Source organism: Suncus etruscus, chromosome 12, assembly GCF_024139225.1.
Source record: "Suncus etruscus isolate mSunEtr1 chromosome 12, mSunEtr1.pri.cur, whole genome shotgun sequence".
Classification (NCBI taxonomy): Eukaryota; Metazoa; Chordata; class Mammalia; order Eulipotyphla; family Soricidae; genus Suncus; species Suncus etruscus.
The window spans coordinates 101680338-101704767 of NC_064859.1; the positions used below are offsets into that span (position 1 = coordinate 101680338).

General features: G+C 54.1%; 1 protein-coding gene across 4 annotated transcripts in view; it reads right to left on the reverse strand.

Moving 5' to 3' along the window:
• ATL2 (atlastin GTPase 2) overlaps window positions 1-24430 on the reverse strand; it is an 86864-nt gene that overhangs the window by 42362 nt on the left and 20072 nt on the right. For 2 of the 4 annotated variants that reach the window (XM_049784255.1, XM_049784254.1), the window contains exon 1: window positions 5889-6003. The exons of 1 other annotated variant lie outside the window; for it this stretch is intronic. Coding sequence is in view for 1 of the 3 variants with exons in the window: in XM_049784257.1 (XP_049640214.1) it covers window positions 5889-6012 (124 nt within the window). In the remaining 2 variants the exon portion in view is untranslated. Of the gene's footprint in view, window positions 1-5888; window positions 6051-24430 lie in introns of those variants that run through there. One more of the 4 variants, XM_049784257.1, reaches the window with a different exon arrangement.

The window sequence follows — 24430 nt, forward strand, 5'->3', positions numbered from 1 at the left end:
GCAAACCGATCACAATGAGAATATCAGAGGAGAACTTGAATAAATCAAACCACTGATTTCAAGATTTTTATAGTTCTGGGCCCGGAGAGATAGCACAGCGGCGTTTGCTTTGCAAGCAGCCGATCCAGGACCAAAGGTGGTTGGTTCGAATCCCGATGTCCCATAGGGTCCCCCGTGCCTGCCAGGAGCTATTTCTGAGCAGACAGCCAGGAGTGACCCCTGAGCACCACCGGGTGTGGTCAAAAAAAAAAAACAAAAAAAAAAAAGATTTTTATAGTTCTAGGGCCAGAGATAGTATGGAGGTTAGGCGGTTTGCCTTGCATGCAGAAGGATGGCAGTTCGAATCCCGGCATCCCAGATGGTCCCCCGAGCCTGCCAAGAGCGATTTCTGAGCGTAGAGTCTGGAGTAACTCCTGAGCGCTGACACTCAGTTTTGAGGTTTTATAGTTTTGAGGTCTTATCTTCTTTTCCTTGGCCAACCCAGGTCAACTGTGTGGGAGACAAGGTCTTACCCTACTACTGTCTTATCTCCCTGGCCCTCAGGTCTCTTCTTTGAAAAAAGGACAAAGCAAGGGGATGCGGTGGGTGAGATACAGTAGAGGGATGAAGAAAGTATGACATTGGGCTGGCGCACAAGCCTACCTGGGCCCCCTCCCCAGCAACACCGACAGTCCCCCAAGCTCTGCCCAGAGGGATCCCTGAGCGTAGAGCCAGCAGTAATTGCATGGGGCGGACCCAGATTCGATTCCCCAGCATCCCGTGTGTTCCCCAGAGCCCCATCAGGAGCAGGTTTCTGAGCTCAGAGCCCGGAGGAACCCCTGAGCACAGCGTGGTCCAGAAACCAAAATAAAAGCCCCGGGACAGCACTTCCTGCACCGGGGAATGTTTGTCTCCGGTTGAGCCCTTCGACGATGACATGTGTCCGTCACGGTGACGCTGGGCATGAGCAGAGTCAGCATTCCCCGGCCTCGTCAGACATCTGCTGGCACCTGTGCCCCACAGGCCCTCGTCCGCCGGGAAAGCGGGACAGCTGGTGACCCAGGGACACGCGCCAGCAGCTCCCTTGGCCTCACAGGTCAAGCTTACGAAACCCGAGCGACGGCACAGTGGGGAGGGCATTTGCCTTGCACACAACCCACCCGGGTTAGATCCGATCCCCGGCATCCCGTAAGGTCCCCTGAGCCTGCTAGGAGTGATCCCTGAGCGCAGAACCAGGGGTCAGCCCTGCGCACTGACCGTTGTGGCCCGAAGCACACGCATACACACACACCCAAAGACAAATCAGCAATCAGCAACCCTTGAGCTCCTCCAACCTCCTGGACCCCCAGTAAGGGCTGAGTCCTGCACACAGCAGCCACCGGCTTCTGATCCGGCTTCCAATCCGCCTCCTTCCCACCACCTCCATCCTGATCACAGAGAATCAAAGTATTTTTATGCAACGAAATGACAAGTTCTGCAGAGCCTCGATGAGCATCTTTCACCGGTGAAGCGTTTCATTAGCAGGTTACGAGGACTAATGGTTAATTTCGACGTCCCAGAAATATAATTTGGACGATGGTTTTCATGGGAGGCGGCATGGGAAGCCCCGAAGTGCTTGGCGTGGCCAGAGACGATGGCCCAGCAAGAAGCAGAGAAGAGCTCTCAAGGTGGGAGGCCAGTTCTGAGAGCCCAGTGTGAGTCTGCCCGGTGAGTGCCAGGCCCAAGTTTGGGCTCCCAGCACTGGACCATCCAGCCTGCACCAGCAGACCCGGGAGCTGAGACTCATCGCCAAGGACAGACCCTGGTCCCATGGGGAGCCAAATACAAAGCGATTCCTAAAGGGGGCCAGAGGATTGGGAGGCAGGGAGGGCACCTGTCTTGCATGGGGCCAACCAGGTTTGATCCCCAGCATCCCATAGGGTCCGCTGAACCTGGCCAGGAGTGATCCCTGAGCACAGAACCAGGAGTAACCCCTGAGCACCGCTGGGTGTGCTGCAAAAAAAGGTCATTCCTCATATTCAAGTGCTATTCTTGGCATCACCCACACTTGGAAACACCCATCACACAGCCAAAGCACTTGGGTCACCCACCGGGCTCATCCCGGCCTCCACAGGCCTGACCCGCTTCCCCTGCGATCACTGAGCTCAGACCCTGTCGTTCCCCCAGTTCCAAGCATGTGTGATCCTGAGGAAGCAAGGGGGTCCCAGCAGTCACTGAGAGACAGCAGCAACTGCAGCCCCATCTCTCCCTTACTCCGAGTTCCTTCCGGCTAAAATCGAGGCAGGATGGCAAACAAGAGTCTGGACAGATCCCACCATTCCAGAAGGGTCCTGGCCCTCCTCCTGGCTCGGGGTCCCCGCCTGGAAAGTTCCAGAGAAGCCTCAAAGACTGAGGATCTGGGCTGGTGAGGAAGACATGGGCAGGAGGCCTCCTCCAAAGAGCAGAGATAGGAAGCCTGGGTGGGGTCAGCCCCAGTGGCTCTGGGAACCCACATTCCTTGAGTTAAAAAGGCCCAGGAGAGATGGGCCCGGAGAGATAGCACAGCGGGTTTGCCTTGCAAGCAGCAGATCCAGGACCAAAGGTGGTTGGTTCGAATCCTGGTGTCCCATAGGGTCCCCCGTGCCTGCCAGGAGCTATTTCTGAGCAGACAGCCAGGCGTGATCCCTGAGCACCGCCGGGTATGGCCCAAAAACCAAAAAAAAAAAAAAGGCCCAGGAGAGTAAAGTGGACTGGGCTGGTGAAAATCCCGCAACCCTACCCTGTGGTGGACTGGGGTTTTATTGGCGCAAGGGACTGTACCAAGAAGTAAGTATTCAGGGCTCACTCCTGGCTCTGAGCTCAGACCTCACTCCTGGCGGGCTCGGGACCATCTGGGGTACAGGGAGGCAGCCATGCACAAGGCGGCGCCCTACCAGCTACCAGATTGCTCTGGTCCCCAGAACTTCCCTCCCCCTCCACAGCTCCCCAGGACAGTGGCCAGGAGAAAGCTGCTCCTCCAGCTCCGAGTCACCCCTGGGAACAGAGCGTTCTGGGGGACCAGCCCGCCCCTTCCACTTCCGCCTCCTCCTTCAAGAACCTGCCCAACAGCTTTGCTGGCAATTGTGTAGGTTCAACAGGTTTCCCATGTGAGCGTAAACTGTTTTTCTAGGGTGCCCCCTCCTGCGACTGGTCCCCCTTTCGAGTTCCATTGCGAGCTCCACCAACAAATGCCGGCCAACCAGCTTCCAGGGTTTTTTCTCCACGACTGTTAGATGGGCAAAGGCCAAATGTTGTGAAAAGAAAAAGACCTCACAACCTCAAGAGAGTCGCTTTCACTGGTGAACATCCAAAGCCTTTCACCTAAATTTAAAACCACCACGAACGAAACCAACCGCTGTAATAAATGAGCCCAGAGAGAACAGAAGCAGAACCGCCTTCTACCTTAGGAAAGAATTTTACTGGTGAAGAATTCCAAAGGGCTTGTCCCAGGATTCACAGGACTGGACTCTCTTCTTATCAACCTACAAAGTCCTCCACTGTGACCTTTCTCAGGGGCCTTAATCTCACACTCCTCAAAGGAGTTGATCTCGAAAGTCCTCTCAGGAGACACAAAGTTCTTCCCAAGGGCTCCCCTGGTGAGCCCCATTGCCAGACTGAACTCCTGACTTAGCAAAACGCAGAGGGGACAGGACAGAATGGCCATACTCTCAGTGTGTGTGTGTGTGTGTCTGTCTGTCTGTCTGTCTGACACTGGCATGCTGACACTGGCATGCTAGACTTCGAGGGAGAGGGACACAGGACAGAATGGCCATACTCTCAGTGTGTGTGTTTGTGTACAGGACTGAATGGCCACACTCTCAGTGTCTGTGTGTGTGTGTGTGTGTCTGTCTGTCTGCCTGACACTGGCATACTAGACTTCGAGGGAGAGGGACACAGGACAGAATGGCCATACTCTCAGTGTGTGTGTGTGTGTGTGTGTGTCTGTCTGTCTGTCTGTCTGTCCATCTGTCTGTCTGACACTGGCGTGTGTCTGTCTGTCTGACACTGGCATACTAGACTTCGAGGGAGAGGGACTCTAGGAAGCAGAGAGAGAGGGCCATAGAGACAGGAACATGGCACTGAATATGGTCTCCTGAGCTGCCAGGACTGAACCCTGAGCACTGCTGAGTGTGGACCAAATACCAAAAGAGATTTAAAAAAAAAAAAAAGGGGGGGGGTACTGGGGGAGCCTGATTAATCCAGGTCTCCAGATCTCCAGAAAGGCTTCATCACTTCTCAAGGTCCCAGTGCATTAAAAAAAAAAAAAAAAAAAAAAAAAAAAAAAAAAAAGGCTCCAAAAAAGAGTTGTGACGAAAGCACAAGTTAGTTCGGCCTCTCCTAAATAGGCAAGTGCTTCAAACAAGGAGAAATGCCACCTACTATGGCTGGCGGAGAAAAATAAATAAATCCGGGCAGGAGAACAAGTCCAGGAACAAGGGCACTTACTTGCCTGGAAAGCTGCCCTCTGGGCCCCCAACCTGGGTCAATCCTTGGCACCACCATCCTCGGGTTGGTCCCCGGAGCACAGAGTCAGGAGTCAGTCGGGGTCTGAGCAGCAGGCCTGACCCCAAAGCCAAAAGGCAGGAAAGAAAGAAAACAAAAACAAACACCAAAACGAAGCAGGACACCAAAGCATCCCTGGGAACCACCGAGTCTGCATTCCAGGGCCACTGGGGGAGGCCTCCCGGACCTCCTGGGCAGACACCCTCAGGGCCTTCCCCTGCCAGCAGCTGTGTAGACAGAGCAAGAGTGAGCAGCTGTGTGGACGGCTTGGGGGGCTGGGGGGCGGTTGGGGGATTTGGGGTGGCAGGAAAGAATCCAATGCGGCTTCATCTCCCCAGGGCCAGACACGGCCAAGGTCCCCAACCTCTAGCCATCTGCTGCCTTTTAGGCCTTCCTTCCCTGGCAAGCCAGGGCGCCGGGAGCAGCAGATGTGGGACTGGGGGACGGGCCACCTTTCCCGGGGGGCGTCTCCCACTCGCCCCCGCAGGCCAGGCCGCACCTTGGGTTCTGACCCGTCCCCACGATAGCCCGGACCAACTTTCTGCATCCCGGGCCGCCGACACCCCATCCCTGCAACCGGGAGGTGGGGGAGATCAAATGCTAAACTCCTAAAAATAGGGGTGTCACCGCGCGAGGACACACCCCGGCCCCGCTGCCAACGCAGCTGCGCCGGGGAGCGCGCGGGGGACCCCGGCAGGGTTGGCCAAGACCCCTCTGGGCCTTGCCGAACCGATCCGAACCGAACCGGACCGAACCCGCGGCCCTGCTGGGTGGGGGGACCCCGACCTGGGTTGGCAGCCGGCCGCGCCCGCCGAGATCACCCCACACCCCAAGGCAGGGCCGAACCGAACCGAACCGAACCGAACCGGCTGCTCCATAGGGAACCTGCCAGGTCTCCAGGCGCATGCATGCTTGGGGTGGGGGGGACCCCGACCTGGGTTGGCAGCCGCGCCCGATCGCGCCCGCCGAGACCCCTCAGCCAAGTTGGGCCGAGAAGAACCCAACAGAACCGAACAGAACCGAACCGGGCCGGCTTGCTTCGCAGGGAACCCGCCCAGGGCTCCGGGCGCGTGCTTGGGGGGTGCAGGGACCCCGGTCCGGGTTGGCAGCCGCGCCCGATCGCGTCCGTGGACCCGGAAGACGAGACCGGGCCGAACCGAACCGAACCCGAACCGAACCGAACCGGCTTGCTCCGCGGGGAGCCCGCCCGCCCAGGGCGCGGACCAGGCCGTCCGGGACGCGGTGCCCTCGAGGGAGGAGCTGCCCGGGCGTCCGGGCTCTGCGTCCCCGAACCGAACCGAACCGAACCGGGCCGGGCCGAGAGAGACGCGGGGAGGGAGGGAGGGAGAGAGGGAGAAGGGAGGCCGCGGGGCCGCGCCCGCGCCTACCTGCCGATCCGTGGCCGTGGCCGTAGTCGCGGCCGTGGCCGTGGCCGCCGTGGACGTGGTTGGCCGCGGCCGAGTCGCTGGGCCGCCGCCTGCGCCGCGACACCTGCCCGGGCGGCTCCGCCATCTTGTCCGATTTAAAATTAACTCCGCGTGACGTCAAACGCCGCCGCCGCCGCTTTATCAAGCGCCCGGCCCGGCCCTGGCGCCGCCCCGCGCCGCGCCTCCGGCCCCGCCCCCGGCCAGCCCCCGACACGCCCCGACGCTGCTCTTCGAGTTCGGAAACGCCGCAGGACCACGCCCCCGACACGCCCTCGCCCCGCCTCGGCGCTGGAGAAGCTCCGCTCACTGCTCGCCTTTGCCACGCCCCTCTGTTTTGCATGGCTCCGCCCTGAACACACCCCTTTGTGTGGTCACGCCCCTGCCGGCTGCTCTGCTGTGGCTCTCGGTTCTCCCAGCCTCCACTCGCTTGGGGCTGGGGCTGGAGGCGTCCTGGAGCCCCCAGGCCGCGCCCGCCCGCCCACCCACACACCTTTCCAGGGTCTTTTTCTCCTCTGTTTTGCAGCTTTTCTTCTCCCCAGACCTCGGGCTCTGTCCAGCTCGCCCTGCTTGCCATGCTTTCTGCTCCCCCACCCTGCCCCTGCCTAGGCCCTGCCCTGCCCGCCCTGCCCTCTTGGGCTGCAGCTCACCTTGGAGTCGCCCCCACGCGTGTCCCAGCAGCGTTTCAGTTCACACAGCACCCACGGATGGTTTGCACAAGCTGGGATGCACCCGGGACACCCTCCCTGCGCCGCCCAGAGCTGGCCCACCCCTGGGGCTCCTTCCCTAGCACCTGGGGTGGGGGGGGATTGCAGGGCCTCAGGTCAGGGCCTTGCCGCTGGGTTTGCCCTGCAGTGACAGGAGTCTCTGGGGTGCCCGGGTCTCTCCCTAGAAGTGTGGTGGCGGTGAAAGAGGGAGGCCAAAGTGAAATTGGGTTTGGGAATTTGGGGAATGTTCTCTTGGGTTTTCCAGGCCACCTTCTTCTCTAGGAAAGGCAGAGGCCTCAACTCTGAGGCCACGCCTCTAATCTCACCTGGTCGCTGAGACCTGAGGGTATCAGAACCCTGGTTCTACCATGGTGTCCAGTCTTTCCTGGAAAGGGGCTGGGGGGGGTGTGTCCTGGACCTTCCCAGGGCCACCACATCCTGGCAGTAGGGGACCCATTAGGCCCCAAGTCACAGCCTTGCCAGATGGTGAACTTCCAACCTGATTTCCCTGAGAAATATTGTCCACCATCTGCTTTTTTGTTTTGTTTTGCTTTGGGGGCCACATCCAGCAGTGCTCAGGGACCCACCCTCAAGACAAGTGTCCTACCTACCCACTACAGCCCCTCTCTCGCCACCTTTTGATCCAACCAATGACTTTTATTTGTTTGTTTGTTTGTTTTTGGATCACACCCGGCAGCGCTCAGGGGCTACTCCTGAATCTATGCTCAGAAATCACTCCTGGCAGGATCGGGGCACCATATGGGATGCCGGGATTCAAACCTTCTGCATGCAAGGCAAATATGCCTTACTTCCTTGCTATCTCTCCAGTCCCTAATCAATGACTTTTGATACTCGTGGGTGCTGAGGATGAAGGGAAGGACAAAGACAGACATAAACTGGTTTCTTGGGGTTCTATCTCATGCCAGAACCCAGAGTGACTCTTCGCTGCCAAACAGTGAAGCCAGGTGCTCAACTCAAATGTTCTCTCTCTCTGTCTCTCTCTCCTCTCTCTCTGTCTGTCTCTCTCTCCTCTCTCCTCTCTCTGTCTCTCTGTCTCTCTCTGTCTCTCTCTGTCTCTCTCTCTTTCTCTCTCTCTCTGTCTCTCTGTCTCTCTCTCTCTGTCTCTCTCTCTGTCTCTCTCTGTCTCTCTCTGTCTCTCTCTGTCTCTCTCTGTCTCTCTTTCTCTCTCTCTCTCTGGGGGGAATGAACAGATGAATAACTGAGCTGCGATCGTGATTCTGGCCTCCTTCCCCGAATACTGCCAGATTCCGAACCCTGCATTTTCAGCACCAACAACCCAGCCAGCCTGCAGCCAGCTTGGAGCGAGAAGGTCTGGCAGGTGCTGGAGGAAGTTCTGGTGCAAGAGAGAAATAAAGCCTCAAAGTATCCAAAGTCTCCATAAGTATCCAGTCATGTGCCAACAAGTATCACAAGTAGCACTGGATCAACCTGACGCTCCGAGAGGAGCCGTCAAGCCAAGGAACAGGGAGAACATTTTAGGCCGGGACCAGCTCCCACCTGCGCCTTGGGCTTATCTCTATTCCACCCAACGGGCATCACACTCCAACGTCATTTAAGCCTCAGCAGTTCCGGAAGTTCATCTCTCAAACGGAGAAACAAAGGCACCAAAACGTTCAAAGGTGGGACCAGAGGATATTACAGCAGGAGGGGCTGTCTTGTCTTGCAGCCGAACCTGGTTCAATCCCCACATAGGGAGGGTCCCTCAAGCACTGCAGGATCACTGAGCACAGACTCAAGAGTAAGCCCTCGGTACTTCTCGAGTATAACTCGCAAAATTAAATAAGTAAGGGCTGGAGCAGTGGTGCAAGTGGTGGGGCATTTGCCTGGCACACACTAACCTAGGACGGATTGCAGTTCGATTCTCCACTATCCCGTACGGTCTCCCGAGAAGCCAGGAGCCATTTCTTGAGCACATAGCCAGGAGTAACCCCTGAGCAATACCAAGTGTGGCTCAAAAACCAAAATAAATAAATAAATAAATAAATAGGCAAACCACCTACATGGGGAGATTTAACCTGGAGTTGATATAAAATGCATTAAAAAAAAAAAAAAAAAGCATGGCTTGGGCCAGCCAGAGCAAGGAAGGTACAAAAGGCAAAGGAAGGGTGTTTGCCTTGCATGCAGCTGACCCGGGTTTGATATCTGGCACCGTATGTGGTTTCTGAGCCCCACCAAGAGTGGTTCCTGAGTGTGGGGCCAGGAGTAACCCCTGAGCACCACCAAGTGGGACTCCAAAAATCAAAATAATTGTTTTAAAAATCTGTCTTACTCTTCAAGCTTGTGTTCTGCCTTGAATATGCGTCTCACTTGCGTGTCTCCATTTTCACCCTGGAGAAGCCCATGTTCTCTCTTGGACACGCATTTCTCCCTTTCTTTCCCTCAAATCTTTCTAAATAAAGTTTTTGTTTGTTTGTTTTTGGGGCCACACCCGTTTGATTCTCAGGGGTTACTCCTGGCTAAGCGCTCAGGGGGACCATATGGGACGCCGGGGGATCGAACTGCGGTCCATCCTACGCTAGCGCTTGCAAGGAAGACATCTTACCTCTAGTGCCACTTCGCCGGTCCCTCTAAATAAAGTTTTAATAAAAGCTTGCTTCATTGGACCAGAGCGATAGCACATCAGGGAAGACGTTTGCCTTGCACACTGCCAACCAACCTGGGTTCAGTTCCTGGTATCCCAAACGGTCTCCCAAGCCTGCCAGGAGTAACCCTAAGCACCGCAGAGTGTGGCAAAAAAAAAAAAAAAAAAAAAAAAAAAAACTAAAAAACCTTTGCACAGGTGTTTGCAAGCAGGCAAGTTGGTCTCCAGTTTACACTCACCCACACAGTGACAGGGTTCGGTTTTGTTTGTTTATTTATTTATTTTGGTCTTTGGGTCACACCCAGCAGTGCTCAGGGCTTACTCCTGGCTCTATTCTCCTGAAATCACCCCCGGCAGGCTCGGGGGACCATGTGGGATGCTGGGATTCGAACCAACATCCTTCGGCATGCAAGGCAAAAGCCTTACTGCTGTGCTATCTCTCCAGCCCCAGGATTCGGTTTTAGACCTCAACTTCCCGGCTCTGCAACAACACAGTTGACTCACGACAGGTGCTTTGAATTCGGCCATGGGTTGGTATATGATTTAAAAACTCTCTTCTGCAGCTGGAGCGAAAGCATTTGCCTTGCATACAATCAACCCAAATGGACCCAGGTTTGATCCCTGGCATCCCATATGGTTCCTTAAGCCTGCGAGGAATGATTTCTGAGTACAGAGCCAGGCATAACCCCTGAGAGCCGCCAGGTGTGGCTCAAAACAACAACAACAACAACAACAACAAAATTCTTTCTGCCAACTAACTTTAAATTCTTCCAAGTCTATAAAAATGGGCCATAGAAGGGTCTGGCATGGTGGCACTAGAGGTAAGGTGCCTGTCTTGCCTGCGCTAGCCTAGGACGGACGGAGGTTCGATCCCCGGCATCCCATATGGTCCCCCAAGCCAGGAGCGACTTCTGACCGCATAGCCAGGAGTAGCCCCTGAGCATCACTGGGTGTGGCCCAAAAACCAAAAAAAAAAAAAAAAAAAAAAAAGGGGCCTAGATAGCCAGGGTGCTAGAGGTAAGGTGTCTGCCTTGCAAGCCCTAGCCAAGGAAAGGACCGTGGTTCGATCCCCCTGTGTCCCCAAGCCAGGGGCAATTTCTGAGCACTTAGCCAGGAGTAACCCCTGAGCATCTAACGGGTGTGGGCGGAAAAAAAAAAAAAGGTTAGCTTAGAAGCCATACATGGTGACTACGGCCTTCAATAAAACCATGTCTCCTGAAATCTCACTGCTATGGATCATTTCCTCTCCACTACCCTGAACCCGCAGACCCGTTGGCTGAAAGTGGATGCAGGTGCCTGGCCTGGCCGAGAAAGGCCTCACCCTCCATCCACCATCACCCAGCCCCATCCAGGACTCTTATTCATTTAATTATGACTACACCCATCCTGCCCGTGACTCTGGCATATGGGGGTGCCAGCAATCTGGGGGAGCAGACAGCCCACCCCAGGCAAGGCAAGGCAAGGCCACTGCTTTACCCTCTGCACTGTCTCTCTGTCCGCCAGAATGAGTTTAAATTAGGATCACAAAGAACTCTCAGGAGGGGCCGAAGCAATAGCACAGTGGGGAGAGCGTTTGCCTCTTATGTGGCTGACCTGGGTTTCAACCCCGGCCTCCCATAGGGTCCCCCAAGCCTGCCAGGAGTAATTTCTGAGCACAGAGCCATGACTAAGGGAATACCCCCTGAGCACCACTCACAGAAAGCCCCCCTCAATGTAAAGAGCCTCGAGGAGCGCCCGAATCCGTTCCAGAATTCATCTCCTGAGACCTAGGCCATAATCAGCACAAGCAAGCTTGGCTTTGAAGAAACTCACTCTGAGCTCTGTTCCCAGGCCAGCCAGAAGAGACCCCCCCAGGCCCCCAATTCCTGCCTCCCTACCACCCTGGGAGGCCTTTGAAGCCTCCAGGAAACCCACTGTCTGGCTGGGAGCAGCATACTTCAGCCTCTTTGAAGAGGAAGAAAATGTCTACACTGACGGCTGACAACCACCTGTTTGCTTTCTTCCTGGAGAGCAGCCAAGCCTTTATTTCTCTCTCCCAAACTTCCTCCAGCCTCTGGCCTGGGAGCCCCATACCGGCCCCATGGAGGGCAAACAGCCCCCTTGACAATGTGCTGAGGATTCTTGTCCCTGCTGGAACCGCTTTGTTTATTTATATTGGGTGGTTTTTTGTTTGCTTGCCACACTCGACGTTACACAAAGATCACTCCTGGTGGGTTCAAGAGACTCCAAGGGGTGCCAAGGATGAAACCCAGCTCCACTGCGTGCCAGGCAGATGCCCTACCTGCTGTATGATTGCTTCAGCCCCATGATATGGCCCTCTTTTTTTTTGGGGGGGGAGGCCACTCCTGGTAGCACTCAGGGGTTCCTCCTGGCTCTGCACTCAGAAATTAATCCTGGCAGGAGCTGGAGATATAGCACTGCAGTAGGGCATTTGCCTTGCATGCGACTGACCCAGGACAAACAGTTCGATTCCTGGCATCCCATAGGGTCCCCCTGTTAAGTCCTGGAGAACAATGCGCCGTTCAAAGACACCAAGACCACAGTCTTATGCAAAAGCAGGGGGTTTCTTTTCTTTTTTTTTTGTTTTTGTTTTTTGGTTTTTTTTTTTGTTTTTTTGTTTTTGTTTTTGGGTCACATCCGGCGGTGCTCAGGGGTTACTCCTGGCTGTCTGCTCAGAAACAGCTCCTGGCAGGCACGGGGGACCCTATGGGACACCGGGATTCGAACCAACCACCTTTGGTCCTGGATCGGCTGCTTGCAAGGCAAACGCTGCTGTGCTATCTCTCCGGGCCCGGGGGGTTTCTTTTCTTACAAGCATATGCAGGGGCTGCGCTGGAATCCAGCATAAGCCAGAAACTGCCAGCCCCAGCCATGAGCTTACAAGCTGTATATAGTATTTCAAACAATAGAAAGTTACAGTAGATTGGTTTGCTTTAGGAAATACATGGTGGGGCCGGAGAGATAGCATGGAGGTAAGGCGTTTGCCTTTCATGCAGAAGGTCATCGTTCGAATCCCGGCGTTCCATATGATCCCCCGTGCCTGCCAGGAGCAATTTCTGAGCCTGGAGCCAGGAGTAACCCCTGATCACTGCCGGGTGTGACCCAAAAACCACAAAAAAAAAAAAAAAAAAAAAAAAAGGAAATACATGGCATCTGGCATTTGCTCAATCACATTTTTGCAAGGTGCAGGTGCAAGCTTACAGGGTTAACATGACCAGGTCAGAACCATGTCGGAACAGAAAGGAAGTTAAACTGTAACTGGGTCTACAAGTTCCCACAATTGCGAGGGGGGTAGGTGATCAGGGCAGTCAGGAAACTCAGGGGAAATTTTTCTTTTTTTTTTTTTTTTTTTTTGGTTTTTGGGCCACACCCTGTGACGCTCAGGGGTTACTCCTGGCTATGCGCTCAGAAGTTGCTCCTGGCTTCTTGGGGGACCATATGGGACGCCGGGGGATCGAACCGCGGTCCGTCCTAGGCTAGCGCAGGCAAGGCAGGCACCTTACCTCCAGCGCCACCACCCGGCCCCGGAAATTTTTCTTTTACACCCTGAGCCTGCCAGGAGTGATTTCTGAGCATAGAGCCAGGAGGAACCCCTGAGCTCCACCAGGTGTGGCCCAAAAACAAAAAAAATAAAAAAAAAAAAAAAAAAAAGAAAGAAAGAAAAGAAATTACTCATGGAAGACTTGAGGGACCCTGTAGGATGCCAGGGATCGAACCCAGGTCAGCCATATACAAGGCAAATGTTCTTCCCACTGCGCTATCCCTTCAGCCCCACGTGGCCTTTAGTGCCTGGATTTATTGAATCAGCTATAGATATGACTGCACCCTGCCTTGCCTCAGCCCCCCAACATCCCTCCTTCCTGCAATTTTCTCGAGGTACGTCTTCAAGGGCAAGTGCTCAGCACAAAGGCACCTCCTTTCCATTCCCCACAGCGACTCTTGCCCCTGGACGGTCACGGAAGATTGCAGCCCGCTTCACGCCATCTGTCTCGCAAAGATTTATTTCTCTTCCGTGCTGTTCCCAACTGCCCACCAAAAAGGTGAGAGAGGGTAAGACACAAAGTGATGGCTGTTTGGGGTGATTGATGTTATTTGGGCTTTATTGGGGTGTGAGGCCTTACCCTGTGGCGCTCAGGGGTTACTCCTGCCTCTGTGCTCAGAAATTACTCCTGGCAGGCTCTGGGGCTTTATGGGATGCCAGGGATCGAACCAAGTCAGCCATGTGCAAGACAGATGGCCTACCGGCTATGCTGTTGCTCCACCCCAGTGACCTTTTGCTTTGCTTGTTCAGTTGCTTGGGACCTTCTTGTCTGTTTGGTTTTGGGACACACCCAGCAGTGCTCAGGAGTTACTCCTGGCTCTGTGCTCAGGAATCAGTCCTGGCAGGCTCGGGGGACCCTATGGGATGCCAGAGACTGAATCCAGGTGGGCTGTGTGCAAATCAACCGCCCTCCCCGCTAGGCTCTTGATCCACCTGGGGTGACCTTTTGACAGCAATAGAGAGCCAGAATGCGTCTCAAGTTGGAATCGCAATCTATAAAATACACCTTCTGGAAAGTTCGAATCAGTCAGATCCTAAGAGCATGCTTGGAATTCAGGGTAAGTGGCTGGTTTGCTGCTGGCATCAGGAGGATGCGGGTTCGGACATGAGTCCACGGCACCCTGGTGTCTGGTGAACTCCACACTGTGTTTCTAGCACCACTCTCTTCCTGGGGGAGGAGGGAGAGACGGCCATGTGGGGCAGGGCCCAGTGGGGCTCCACCTCCTCCAAGGATCCCGGGCACATGGGGTCCCCCCCAACTGAATCCCTATGCTGGGAGAAAGGAGAAGGTACCTCACCTACCCAGGCGGTGGAAATGGGCCATCACGTGGGGTCCCTTCCCACGGGAAGGAACGGAAATAGTGCTCAAATTAGGGCAGTCAAACCAGCAGCATAGGGTTGAAATAAATTTGGATAGGCTATGGGGGGCGGGGGACATCACAGCGGCTGGAGGGAGACCAGGCAATGAGTCCAGAGAGCCCTGAACTCCCAATCCTGTTCAACAGCTTGGGGGGGGGGGGGCCAGAGGGGGCCCCCAGAGAATCCCCTAAAAAGTCTCACTCAGGAGCCGGAACAATGGCACAGCGGGGAGGGCATTTGCCTTGCACGTTGCAACCTGGATTCAATCCCTCGCATCCCATAGGGTTCCCCAAGTCTACCAAAGTAAGTCTACGCATAGATCCAGGAGTAACCCCTGAGCACTATTGGGTGTGGCACAATAACAACAACAACAACATAAAGCCTTGCTCAGCCCTCCCTCAGGGTTTGGGGTGCAAATGCTGGCTTGGGGGGCATCAAGGGTTCCTGGCAGCCCCTCACAACTCCCCAGCACGTGCAAACCGTGACTGCAGTAACTGGGCAGCACCCTCCACAGGCCTTAGTGGCTGCCTCCTTGGCCAGCTCAGTCTTGGGCCTTGCTTGGTGCTACCTGGGGCCCTGGCAAGACCACATCTACATGGCCAAGGTCAGCGCTCGAGGCTGTCGGAGGGGTCCAAGGACCTCCCTCATGCAGGCAGCGCCGGGCAGCCCAGGGCCAGGCTGGGATCCAGGCGCCAAACGTGGCTCATCTTGGCCTCCTGTGTCCTCGTCCATGGAGAAGCCACCTCGACTGGCCCCAGGGGAACCCCCGGCCAGTTAAACACCCTGAGGTGGCTGCTTCAGGGGCCCCGTTCCTGCTTCCATGAGAGGCAGATGTGGGGAACAGAGAGATGGGGCAGAGGGAAGGCACTTGCCTTGCACAAAGCTGACCAGGGTGTGGTTCCCAGCATCCCCTAGGATTCCCTGAGCCCACCAAGAGTGAGCACAGAGTCAGGAGTCAACCCTGAACATCACCGAACATAACTTGAATTTTTGGATGTGGCCCCAAAGTCAAACAAGAAAAAGGTTTTAATTTTTTGGTTTTTGTTTTATTTGTTTGTGTTTATTTGGGTTATTTTTGCTTTTGTGTTTGTTTTTGTTTTTGAGTCATACCCGGTGGCGCTCAGGGGTTACTCCTGGCTCTACACTCAGAAATCACTCCTGGCAGGCTGGGGACCGGGATTCGAACCACCATCCTTCTGCATGCAAGGCAAATGCCTTACCTCCATGCTATCTCTCCGGCCCCAGGTTTTAATTTTATTTATTTATTTATTTATTTATTTATTTATTTATTGGTCTTTGGGTCATACCCGGTGGTGCTCAGGAGTTACTCCTGGCTCTCTGCTCAGAAATTGCTCCTGGCAAGTATTGGGGACTCTATGGGATGCCGGGATTCGAATCACAGTCCATTCTGGATCGGCTGCTTGTAAGACAAATGCCCTACCGCTGTGCTATCTCTCCAGCCCCTGGTTCCTAATTTTTCATAGTTTAATTCCTCTTCCCTCTAGAGTGCTGGTTCCCCTTCATTGTCCTCGTCTCTGTCCCTGGAGGCTTAGGACCTTCCCTGACCTACTTAGATCACAGGGAGAACTTCTGGAAGTCTCAGACTTGATCACCAGGCTGCCGAGATGAGGCAGGCCTAGGCATCCATGTTGCTTTTTCTTTTTGCGGGGAGGGGGGTTGGGTCACACCCAGCAGCCCTCGAAGGTTGGTTACTCCTAGCTCTGTCTCAGAAGTCGCTCCCAGGGGCTGGAGAGATAGCACAGTGGTAAGGCGTTTGCCTTGCATGCAGAAGGATGTTGGTCCGAATTCCAGCATCCCATAGGGTCCCCTGAGCCTGCCAGGAGCAATTTCTGAGCGTAGAGCCAGGAGGAACCCCTGAGCGCTGCCGGGTGGGACCCAAAAACAAAAAGAAAAAAAACAAAAAAACAAGAAGTCGCTCCTGGCAGACTCAGAGGCCCATATGGGATGCCAGGGATCGAACCTGGGTTGTCCCAGATCATCTGTGTACAAGGCAGAAACCCTACCACTGTGCTATCTCTCTGGCCCCATGTTTGCTTCTTACTGCAGCGCTCAGGGGTTTCTCCTGGCTCTGTGTTTAGGAATCACTCCTGGCAGGCTCAGAGGCCCCTAGGGAATGCCGGGGATCAAACCCAGGTCAGCCAATGAGTGAGGTAAACTCTCCCTCCTGTGCTATCACTCTGGCATCTCCCAACACCTAGATTCCCTCTCCAAAGCTCCGGTAGCTTGTCCCAATGAACCAGCACACGATGGTGACCAGGTGCTCTAGCTCGGTGGGTGGCTCCGACACGACTGCCCCCACCCCCGTTTTGGGGCTACGGTGCAGGACCTGTGAGCCTGACATCCCAGACATTGTTCCACTCCGTCCCTGCGGCCACCTGCTCTAGGGTGAGAACCAGACTGGCCAGGGAAGTTGACTAGGGAGGAAGGTTCTGGAAACACAGATGAGCAGCTAGCTAGACGGGCAAGATGAGGAAGGAACAGGCAGAGAGAGACAGAGACAGAGAGAGTGCAAGAGACTCTTGTAAAATCTGGAAACCAAGGTTTGGGTAACAGCTCAGGCATCAGGGGTGCATGGCCTCCCCCAAGGTTGTTTGACTCCCTATATATACTACAGGTCTCCCCAAATCTTGCTGGGTGTGGTCTCCTGCAGAGGGCCCTAGCCTAACACAATTGACCTAACACCTATGGCAGTGACCCTTAGACCTCCTGAGCATTACTGGGGAGACCACTCCCACATTTGAAAATCTGTGATAAGGGAAGAAACGTTCATCCATTCATTCCATGAATTCATTCATTCATTTATTCATTCATTTCACAAGCATTCTGCACACACCAAACCCAATTGTACAGGCACGGCTGCGCTGGGGAACAGGAAGAAGTGCCCCAAATCCTGACACCCACGAGCAGGGAGACAGATCTTCAGTGGGTAGTTGGGGACACAGAGGTGTGAGGGTGCAGGCCCCTAGGCTGAGAAAGGTAGGGCGAGTCGGGGGAGCGGTGGGAGGGGGCTTGGCTGTATGTGGAAGGTCCGGGACAACTCGGGGTGGTTCTGGGGATTTCGCAGGGGACCATCCAGTCTGTTATGATCACGTAGGCGGATCTGTCACCAGCCAGAATCGTAGTATGGGGGGGGGGGAACCACCTTACTGGGACAATCGTCCTCCCCTGGGTGGTGGCTCCAACCTGCGGAAACTGGACACAGCCCAGAGAAAGCAGGACTCGGAGGAAGCCACAACAGGGCTTAGCGGTTATGGGGTGGTTGGAGGCACCCGTTGTTCTGTCCTTGCTCGGGTCGGAGCGTCTCTCCCCGGCTGACCTCCGAGGGACGTGGGCCGTGTGCCCAGGGTCTCTGCGGTGGACTGGCAGGAGGGAGGCGTGGTTGGGCCTGAGAAAGCCTCTGCCTTCTGTCTCTGCAGCCACTTGCCTGAGAGGCTGCCAGCGTGTGACCCGGCCAAGTGGGAGCCAGCAGGGAGTGTTGCAGCCAGTCTGGGGGGAAGAGGGGGACCGGGACAGAAGCTCCCTGACCTCTCCCTGGGATCCAGTGAAGAGGGCACCGGGAGGGCACCGGACGGCCTGCTCTGGGCCTTATCTCTTGCCTTCTTTCTCTTCTCGGCTGTCCTTGGCGGGGCCAGGCCTGCCATTATCAGGGGGCAGGCCCTGGACTGTGACCCGAGGAACCCTGGAACTGGCTCCAGCTCCGGCTGTTTCTTTGACTCTTATCCTCGGGCAGTTTCACTTAAGCTTTGAACTTTACTCTGTTCCTTTGCCACTTTTGTTTCTGCTCTCTCTCTCTCCTGTCTCTCTCTCAGTCTCTCTGTCTCTGTCTCCCTCTGTCTCTCTGTCTCTCTCTCCCTTCATAAAGATAGTTCTGACTTTTTGGCTGAGGCGGAGAGCATGAGGCTAAAGGCCACAAATGCAATGATCATCCTGGCTGGCTTGATATTATTTCTACGAGGCTGCCCTGCTTTTCAGACCTGTCCGCCTATGAGATTAGAAATGCAGCATGTGGGGTGATCTCACAACTTGTAGTGGTTTTTTTTTTTTGGTTTTTGGACCACACCGGGTGACATTCAAGGGTTACTCCTGGCTCTACACTCAGAAATCACACACACACACACACACACACACACACACACACACACACACACACACACACAACTCTGAAGCACATGAAAGAAGGACATGGCTGTCCTGAGCCCAGTTTTATGGCGGCTCCTGAAACGAGGCTCTCCAGGGTGCAGGATGTGAGAAGCTCTGGGCCCTCAAGTCCAGCAGGTCTGGACTGGATGAAGAGGCGCCTCTGAGTCTGTGCGGGCAGCCAGTCACCCAAGTGAGCACAGACTATGTATGTCCGTGTCCTTCGGGGGCCACTGAGACTGGCTGAACCCCACCCCCTGGTGGAGAAGGTGCCCCAGACCCCTGGAGGAGACACAGACATCAGAAGATGTGGGAGGGGGAGATGTTCTTCCACAAAGAAGGGCAAGTGGGGGCCAGAGCTATAGCTATAGCACAGCGGGGAGGACGCTTGCCTTGCACACGGCTGACCTGGGTTCAATCCCCGGCATCCCATAGAGTCCCCTGAACACTGCTAGGCATAATTTCTGAGCACAAAACCAGGAGTCAGCCTTAACACTATTGAGTATGGCTCAAATAAAAGAAAAAAAAAACAAAGAGAGAGAAAAAAAAAAAACAGAGAGAGAGCGCGCTAATATCCCTGAAGACAAAAATCACAAGCTCAAAAACAAATGAAAAAATGTTCCGTCCCAAAATGGAGAGCCAGGGATCAGACTAATAGCACAGCGGCCGACCCAGGGAAGAACTAGGCTCAATTCCCGGCATCTCATAGGGTCTCCCGAGCCTGCCAAGAGCGATTTCTCAGTTCGAAGTCAGGAGTAACTCCTGAGTGCCAAAAACAACAACAGCAACAACAACAACAACAACAACAATAACACCAAAACTGAGAGCCAGGGCGCCAGTTCTAAGGGCTGGAATGCAGCATGCATTGCTGTGGGTTCGAACCTCAGCACCATGGGGCATGAGAGACCACTGGCCACTAGTGAGGGAGTTTGCCTTGCACAAGACTGACACCAGTTCAATCCCCGAGACCCCCTGTGGTGCCCTGAGCACCCCAGGATTGATCCCTGAGTGCAGATAAACCCAAGAACAGCTGAACAGACACTTCTGCAGGAAACAGGCGGAGGGTTAAAGGGCCTCTGGCAAAAGATCAACATCGAGGTGATCAGGGAAAGGGGAAGCAAAGTAGCAGAAGGTTCCTTCATTTCCTTCACACTAGTGCAGGGGTCTCGAATGGGATTTTGACCCTCACTCAAAATGGCAAAACGCAATATGTGTTTCATAGATTATTGTTAAAATTAGATGCTTTTGTGTGAGTGTTTGTCTGGTTTGGCAGGTCACTGCGTGGTGTGGCTCTCTGACTCTCGAAGTTTAAAAGTTTGGCTCTTTGGGGCCGGGAAGGTGGCGCTAGAGGTAAGGTGTCTGCCTTGCAAGCACTAGCCAAGGAAGGACCATGGTTCGATCCCCCGGCGTACCATATGGTCCCCCCAAGCCAGGGGCAATTTCTGAGCGCATAGCCAGGAGTAACCCCTGAGCATCAAACGGGTGTGGCCCCCCAAAAAAACAAACAAACAAACAAAAAAAAGTTTGGCTCTTTGTGTTGAACTTGTTCGCCACCCCTGCACCAGTGAGACGGCCTAGGTCAAAAAGTCCAGGCGCCACGGGGCCGGAGAGGTAGCATGGAGGTAGTGTGTTTGCCTTGCATGTAGAAGGACGGCAATTCGAATCCTAACACCCCATAAGGTCCCCGGAGCCTGCTAGGAGTGATTTCTGAGTGTACAGCCAGGAGGAAGTCCTGAGCGCTGCCGGGTGTAACCCAAAAACCAAAAAAAAAAAGTCCAGGCACCAGAGTGATAGCATGGTGGGAAGGGCGTTTGCCTTGCACATGGCCAGCCAATTTGATCCCCTGCGTCCCAAGATCAGGGAGCTTATCTTGCAGACAGCCAGTCTGGGTTTGATCCCCCACACCCTGTGTGGTCTTCCAGGGGCTGCCAGGAATGATTCCTGGTGGCACAGGCAAGAATAAGCTCTGAGCATGGCCGCTTGGGGCCCCAAAACAAATCAAAACAAACAAAAGTCCAGCTACGATCCCCTATAATCTTCTATGATACACTGATGTTCCCCCAAGCCTGCCAGGAGTAATTTCATTTGTTTGTTTTTATTTTTTATTTTTTGTTTGTTTGTTTTTGGGTCACACTCGGCAGCGCTCAGGGGTTGCTCCTGGCTCTACGCTCAGGAATTGCCCCCGGCAGGCTCGGGGGACCATATGGGATGCCGGGATTTGAACCACCATCCTTCTGCACGCAAGGCAAACGCCTTAATGCCTTAGCTCCATGTTATCTGTCCGGCTCCCCGTTTTTGTTTTCCAACCACACCCAGTGGTGCTCAGGGGTGACTCCTGGTTCTGTGCTCAGAAATCACTCCTGGCAGTCTCGGGGGACCATATAGGATGCAGGGGATCAACCAGGATTGGCTGCTTGCGAGGCAAATGTCCTACCACTGTGCTAATCACTTTGGCCGCTCAGGAGTGATTTCTGAGCACAAAGCCAGGAGTCACCCCTGAACACCATTGGGTGTGACCCAGAACTGAAAACAAAAACTGGCTGCACCCGGGCCTTGTCTTGCAATTTTACCTACCGAGGATGGCTGCCCCCGCCCCTTCCTTCCAATCTGCTACCCCACCCTGCCCGCTCTGGCATGGTTCCTCTGAACCTGGCTGTCCCCCAACCCCCACTGACACCTTCGCCATCCCCCAAGTGATTTGCTGATGTGCCAAGAGGGATGAAAACGAGCGGGGACTGTGCCTCCTTTGGCCGCCAAGTTCTCCAGTCCCCAGGCCTTCTGTTGACGAAACCAGAATGCCAATGTGGTGCCCCAGTTCTGTCAGGGCAGGGGATTGCCAGCCACTGCTGGAGCCCCACCAAGGCCCAGTTTGGCACACAAACGCCTCCTTCCTGCTGCTATGGCTGGTCAGCTGCACCTTAGACAAAGGTATCTGCTGTCCTTGCACAGATAACTCCCATCCTAGATGATCCCTTGGACCTCCCAGGACTGTTTCCTGAGCATGGTTGGGTTGACCCAAAAATAAAAGCACCCGAGCATCCACTTTTGTGTTCCCTGTTTGGGAGCAGAATCAGTTAATCCTGGAATAAATAGTGTCCATGAAATTAAAACATCACTGTTATTCTTTCTCTCTCGTTCTTTCTCTCATTCTCTTTTTCTCACTCTTTCTATCTTCCTCTCTTCCTCTCTTCCTCTCTTTCTTTCTTTCTTTCTTTCTTCTTTCTTTCTGTCGTTCTTTCTTTCTCTTCTTTCTTTCTTTTTCTTTCTTTCTTTTCTTTCTTTCTTTCTTTTTTCTTTCTTTCTTTCTTTCTTTCTTTCTTTCTTTCTTTCTTTCTTTCTTTCTTTCTTTCTTTCTTTCTTTCTTTCTTTCTTTCTTTCTTTCTTTCTTTCTCTTTCTTTCTTTCTTTCTCTCTTCCTTTCTTTCTTTCTCTCTTCCTTTCTCTCTCCCTCCCTCCCAACCTCCCACCCTTCCTCCCTCCCTCCCTCTCTCCCTCCCTCCCTCTCTCCCTCCCTCCCTCTCTCTCTTTCTTTCTTCTTTCTTTCTTTCTTTCTTTCTTTCTTTCTTTCTTTCTTTCTTTCTTTCTTTCTTCTTTCTTTCTTTCTTTCTCTCTTCCTTTCTCTTTCCCTTTCTATTTTCCCTTTTCTCTCTTTTCTCTTTCTCGCTCTTTCTATCCCTTCCTTCCTTCCTTCCTTCTTTCTTTCTTTCTTTCTTTCTTTCTTTCTTTCTTTTTTCCTTCCTTCCTTCCTTCCTTCCTTCCTTCCTTTCTTTCTCTCTTCCTCTCTCCCTCCCTCCCAACCTCCCACCCTTCCTCCCTCCCTCCCTCTCTCCCTCCCTCTCTCTCTCTCCCTCCCTCTCTCTCTTTCTTTCTTTCTTTCTTTCTTTCTTTCTTTCTTTCTTTCTTTCTTTCTTTCTTTCTTTCTTTCTTTCTTTCTTTCTTTCTTTCTTTCTTTCTTTCTTTCTTTCTCTCTCTCTCTTTCTTCTTCCTTCCTTCCTACCTTCCTTCCTTCCTTCCTTCCTTCCTACCTTCCTTCCTTCCTTCCTTCCTTCCTTCCTTCCTTCCTTCCTTTCTTTCTTGGTTTTTTGGGCCACACCCATTTGATGCTCAGGGGTTACTCCTGGCTAAGCGCTCAGAAATTGCCCCTGGCTTGGGGGGAACCATATGGGATGCCGGGGATAGAACCATGGTCCTTCCTTGGCTAGCGCTTGCAAGGCAGACACCTTACCTCTAGCGCCACCTCACCGGCCCCATCTATCTCTTTCTTTCTCTCTTTTCTCTTTCTATTTCTCTCTTCCTTTCTTTTTCTCCTTCCTTCCTTTCTTAACTTCTTTCTTTGTTTTCTTTTCTTTCTCTTTTTGAAAAAAAAAAAAAAAGGAAACATCACTGTTAGGGCCAGGGCAATACTACAGCAGGCGGGCGCTTGTCTTGCATGCAGCCAACCAGCATTCAATTCCTTATGGTCACCCACAGAATGATTCCTGAGCACAGAGCCAGGAGTAACCCCTGTGGTTACAGCTCAGCAGAGGACAAACATCTCCCAGCCCAAGTGACCGAGCCTGGCCTGCGGGAATCCTGAGGCTTTGCCGAACTCACGAGTGACTCGATGTCTGCAGAGCCATGCGACCAAACCACAAGCAAACGCCTGTGACAAGAGGGTCCCCAGCCACCCAGCCAAAACCAAGCCGGACTAAGGCCTCTGGATTCCAAAGAGGATTCTGGGGGGCACAGGGCAGCCTCGCTGAGGGAGGCAGTGTCTGTGGGACCCAGGCTGGGCCCAAAATCCAGAGAGGGACTTGCCTGAGCTCAACACTTCCCTCTGCACAGGGTTATTATCAGCAGCTTAGGGGCCTGTAATGATTCCCCAGAGAGGCCTGGAAGGGTCTGCCTCCCACTGGGTTTTTGTTCCTTTGGGGGCCACGGCACCCCAGAGTGCTTGGGGAAACTGAAATCAAAGGGTCTCTGCAGCCCTGAGGCTCCAGCCGCAAGGAACAAGGAAGGGTCCCCTTGTTCAGCAGGCACCCCCAAAGAACACCTGTGGGCCTGCCTCTTCTGAGTCTGCGCCTTAGGACACCCCTGCCTTTTCCTGGCCCCCCAAGACAGCTCCAGGGCTCACATGTGCTGCAGGGAGAGGAAAGGCAGCGTCTAGCTGGGTCTCTCTTTTAGGGGAGCTGGGGAGCTACTGAGCTGTGAGTGTTCTGAGAAGTCCAGCACTGAGGTGTCTAGACCAGTGGGGCACATGCCCTCACCCCAACCTCGCCCTGGCCCAGCCCTAACCCTGCATGCCCCCAAGATCAGAAGGGGGCGCTGTTGGCCCCAGGTGTGACTTCTGGCTTCCCCATTCTGTCTTTTGTGGGGGGGCTCACACCAAGTGGTGCTCAGGGGTTACTCCTGGCTCTGCGCTCAGAAATCGCTCCTGGCAGGCTCAGAGGACCATATGGGATGCTGGGAATCAAACCCAGGTCTGGTCCCGGGTTGGCCACATGCAAGGCAAACGCCCTACCACTGTGCTATCTCTCTGGCCCCTTTCTGCCTGTCTTGTCTGCCTTTGAGACTGTGGCCTGCCCACCTGGCCCAAGGTGCAGTCTGAAGGTAGAGATCACTCAGCCGTGGACACTAGGTGGGTCCTAGCCCTGGTGGCCCATGGACGGAGCTAGAGGGTCCAGTAGCCATGAAATCTGACCGACCAACAGCAAGATGGCACAGCTCATGCCTTGACTCTGACAACCCAAAGCTGCCTGCTCAGAGGAGGGAAAGGGGAGGAGGGAGGACCGGGCAGGGTGGTGGGTGGTGAGTAGTAACAGGGCCCCAGGGTGCTTGTGGTAAACTTGGTAACTGTAATGGAGGCGCCACGTTGAGCTCCTTTGTCTACTGTGTTTTTGCTCTATAAGATCTATAAGATGCGGGCCCGGAGAGATAGCACAGTGGCGTTTGCCTTGCAAGCAGCCGATCATGGACCTAAGGTGGTTGGTCCGAATCCCGGTGTCCCATAGGGTCCTCCGTGCCTGCCAGGAGCTATTTCTGAGCAGACAGCCAGGAGTAACCCCTGAGCACCGCCGAATATGGCCCAAAAACCAAAAAAAAAAAAAAAAAAAAAAAAAACCAAAAAAACAGAGGGACAGGGAGAGATAAGGGGCAATAGA